The sequence below is a fragment of the Astatotilapia calliptera genome, chromosome 3, assembly GCF_964374335.1.
Source record: "Astatotilapia calliptera chromosome 3, fAstCal68.1, whole genome shotgun sequence".
Taxonomy (NCBI): Eukaryota; Metazoa; Chordata; class Actinopteri; order Cichliformes; family Cichlidae; genus Astatotilapia; species Astatotilapia calliptera.
This window is the reverse complement of record NC_137424.1, coordinates 61,597,895-61,600,589: the sequence shown is the minus strand read 5'-3', so window position 1 is coordinate 61,600,589 and position 2,695 is coordinate 61,597,895. Positions and strand designations below refer to the sequence as shown.

The following is a 2,695-nucleotide window of genomic DNA, read 5'->3' as shown; positions in this document are numbered from 1 at the left end:
CTGACAAACTCCAAGAAGTGATTATGACAGGATGGGTTGCCATCAGTCAGGATTTGGCACAGAAGTTAATTGACAACATGCCAAGGCCAACTGCAGAGGTCTTCAAAAAGAAGGGCCAACACTGCAAATATTGACTCTTTGCATAAACGTGATGTAATTCTCAATAAAAAACATTTGAAACTTATGAAGTGCTTGTAATTATACTTCTATACATCACAGAAACAACTGAAACAAAGATCTAAAAACACTGAAGCAGCAAACCTTTTGAAAAGTATTATTTGTGTCATTCTCAAAACTTTTGGCCACAACTGTTGCCACAACACTCAGTTTCATACTTTATTCTTTATTTAGTTGTTTAAAACAATATTGTACAATAAGGTTATATAATACACTTCATAAGCTTATGTAATCATACAGTGATTATACTGTATATAAGGACATGCTAGGTAACATTTTTATTTCTTAGTTTACATTTTGCTAATATCTCTTCACTTCTGTAATTTACCTGCATTTTGTATTTCTTTTTAATGTTGTAGAACATAGAAGGTAATCAATGACACCACAGCCATGATACACTAAAAAATATCTGTGGTTCAAACTGTCTTTGCAGCTCTTCCAGAGGAAACAATTGTGCCAGGTGAATCTAAAAGTTGTCTTTTAATGAGAATATATTTTTTTGATCCACTAATAAATAAATTTATTACCCTAAAAAATTAATTGCGACTAAAAAACATTTTAACTCTTGTAGATGCAGACTTTTGGGTAACACCACCAGCACCCCCATCTACAGAAGGTGGGTATACTTATTGGAGTATATGGATTTATTTTATTTTTTCCTTCTTTAAAATTCAGTTTGAACATAAGGAAAATCTACACTGCAGACTCCGTTTCATGCTTTCTTCTTTATTTGTTATTTGTTTGCAGATGACTCATTTGGGGGCTGGCATCCATCTTGCCCAGATGGATGGAGTATGCACAGTCAACAGTGCCTCCTCTTTGTTCCAGAAAACATGACGTGGGACGATGCTCAGGTAACAAGGATGACTTTTTTCCTATTAATAAATGTTACATTTTCTTGGTCACTCCATGCTGTTTATCTCCATCGTAGAATAACTGTCACTCTCATGGAGGACAGCTTGCATCTGTGTATGATGACTTTCAAGCTTATGAGATTCAAGCGGAGCTGAAGCGTGCTGGACATGATCATGGAGAATTTTGGGTTGGAGGCCATAATAGTCCAGGGGTAAATAGCACGATGTCTAAGATTTTGAGAAACAATTGTTTTTTTTTATGAATATGAATTTATATAATATTTTATTTTGCTTTAACAGAATCCTTCTTGGTCCTGGAGTGATTATATGGAAATGTCTGCTTTTGCTGACTTTTGTAATGGAGACACAGTCGAAGATGAGCACCACTGTTTGCAAATAACTTTTACTGGTAAGTCTGTCAAGTGTTTAAAAAAACAAAACAATCTTATTTGGATTAATTTATTTTGATTATCACTTCAAACTCATTACTAGTCTATCAAGTGTTTTAAAAGTATGTATTAAAGTATATTTTTCTTTTCTTTGAAATATATTATTATTGCACTGAGCATTGTTTCTTATCCTAGAATATTTACAGTTTGTGTTCCCAGTGATGCATCATTAAATAATTGAGATTTTAGAAATAAAAAAAAAAATACAGTGTTCTGAAGTTACACAAAGCTATCATGTTAAGTTCAAAACTTCTATGTACTGGGTTATTAATAGGTGGATTAATGTTGTCTATGATTATTGCTGTCCACTCACTAAGATGTTAATTGTGCGGTACAAAAAATAACTAAGTATTGTGTACAAACATGGTGGGTGAAACAGATTAAAAAGACAGGGACATATAGGCACAGAGCACTGACTTGAGTAACATAAGTGGCTGTGAATCAGGAAGTACAACAGCTAATCACTGTTTGTGTCAGTCTTCTTGACAAATACCCTTTAATGTAAATACCATTACCATTTACAAATACTGTAATTTCACAGTTAGTACTGAACAAACTAAAATTACACTTATTTGCTAAACATTGTCACCCCATGTTGGAAACATTTTTTAGTCTGAGTAGCACTGACTGAGTGTGATATTTGTGTTTTATTTTGGTTTTCTTGCAGAGGAAAAGAGTGGATGCTTAGAGAGCATGGACTGTGAAACTGAGCTCCCGTCTATCTGTGGAAACATTATTATGTAATTGTGAATCAACTCTATAATGCATCAGTAAAAAGCACAAAGATCTGTGTTTTTCTTTCTCAGTGCTGTTTCTTTCTCTGTATTTCCACACCATCGCTATGATGCAAGCAATCAGGCATCATGTGCAATGAATTGGAGCTGAATGTTCTGTATGATTAAAAGAAAGCTTTCTGCAGACCTTTACTTTGTAGAGTGAACTGTATCTCATTCTTAAATTAAAACTGTTAGCATTGAAATTTGTCTGTGAGTTATTCACCACTAACATTAGCAAATTGAATACAAAATGGGTTTTTTTAAAGTTTATGTCCAAATGCCCCAAAGGAGCTGTGCCTTCCATGGGATGAGATTTTTATTCATGGTGACATAGAAACTGGTCATGCCGGACATGCGATAGTTCGTGCTGATGGACGTAGGAAGTATTACAAACAGCTGATCGGATCGGCAAAGCGTGTTTCTGGAATATTATGTTTTT

At 34.2% G+C, this 2,695-nt stretch overlaps 1 protein-coding gene across 1 annotated transcript; it reads left to right on the top strand.

The window, feature by feature from the left end:
- Positions 1-820: 820 nt before the first annotated feature.
- On the top strand, positions 821-2,453 carry LOC113009163 (type-2 ice-structuring protein-like). Its single transcript, XM_026147334.2, has 4 exons — positions 821-1,031; positions 1,109-1,243; positions 1,332-1,440; positions 2,148-2,453. Exons 1-4 carry the CDS (start codon positions 972-974, stop codon positions 2,222-2,224), a joined length of 381 nt encoding a protein of 126 aa, XP_026003119.2. The 5' UTR covers positions 821-971; the 3' UTR covers positions 2,225-2,453.
- Positions 2,454-2,695: the final 242 nt, after the last annotated feature.

Coding starts and splice junctions, on each gene's coding strand:
- LOC113009163 (XM_026147334.2), top strand. CDS start 972: ATGCACAGTCAACAGTGCCTCCTCTTTGTTCCAGAAAACATGACGTGG. Junction 1,032..1,108: donor TGACGTGGGACGATGCTCAG/GTAACAAGGATG, acceptor TCTCCATCGTAG/AATAACTGTCACTCTCATGG. Junction 1,244..1,331: donor GAGGCCATAATAGTCCAGGG/GTAAATAGCACG, acceptor TTGCTTTAACAG/AATCCTTCTTGGTCCTGGAG.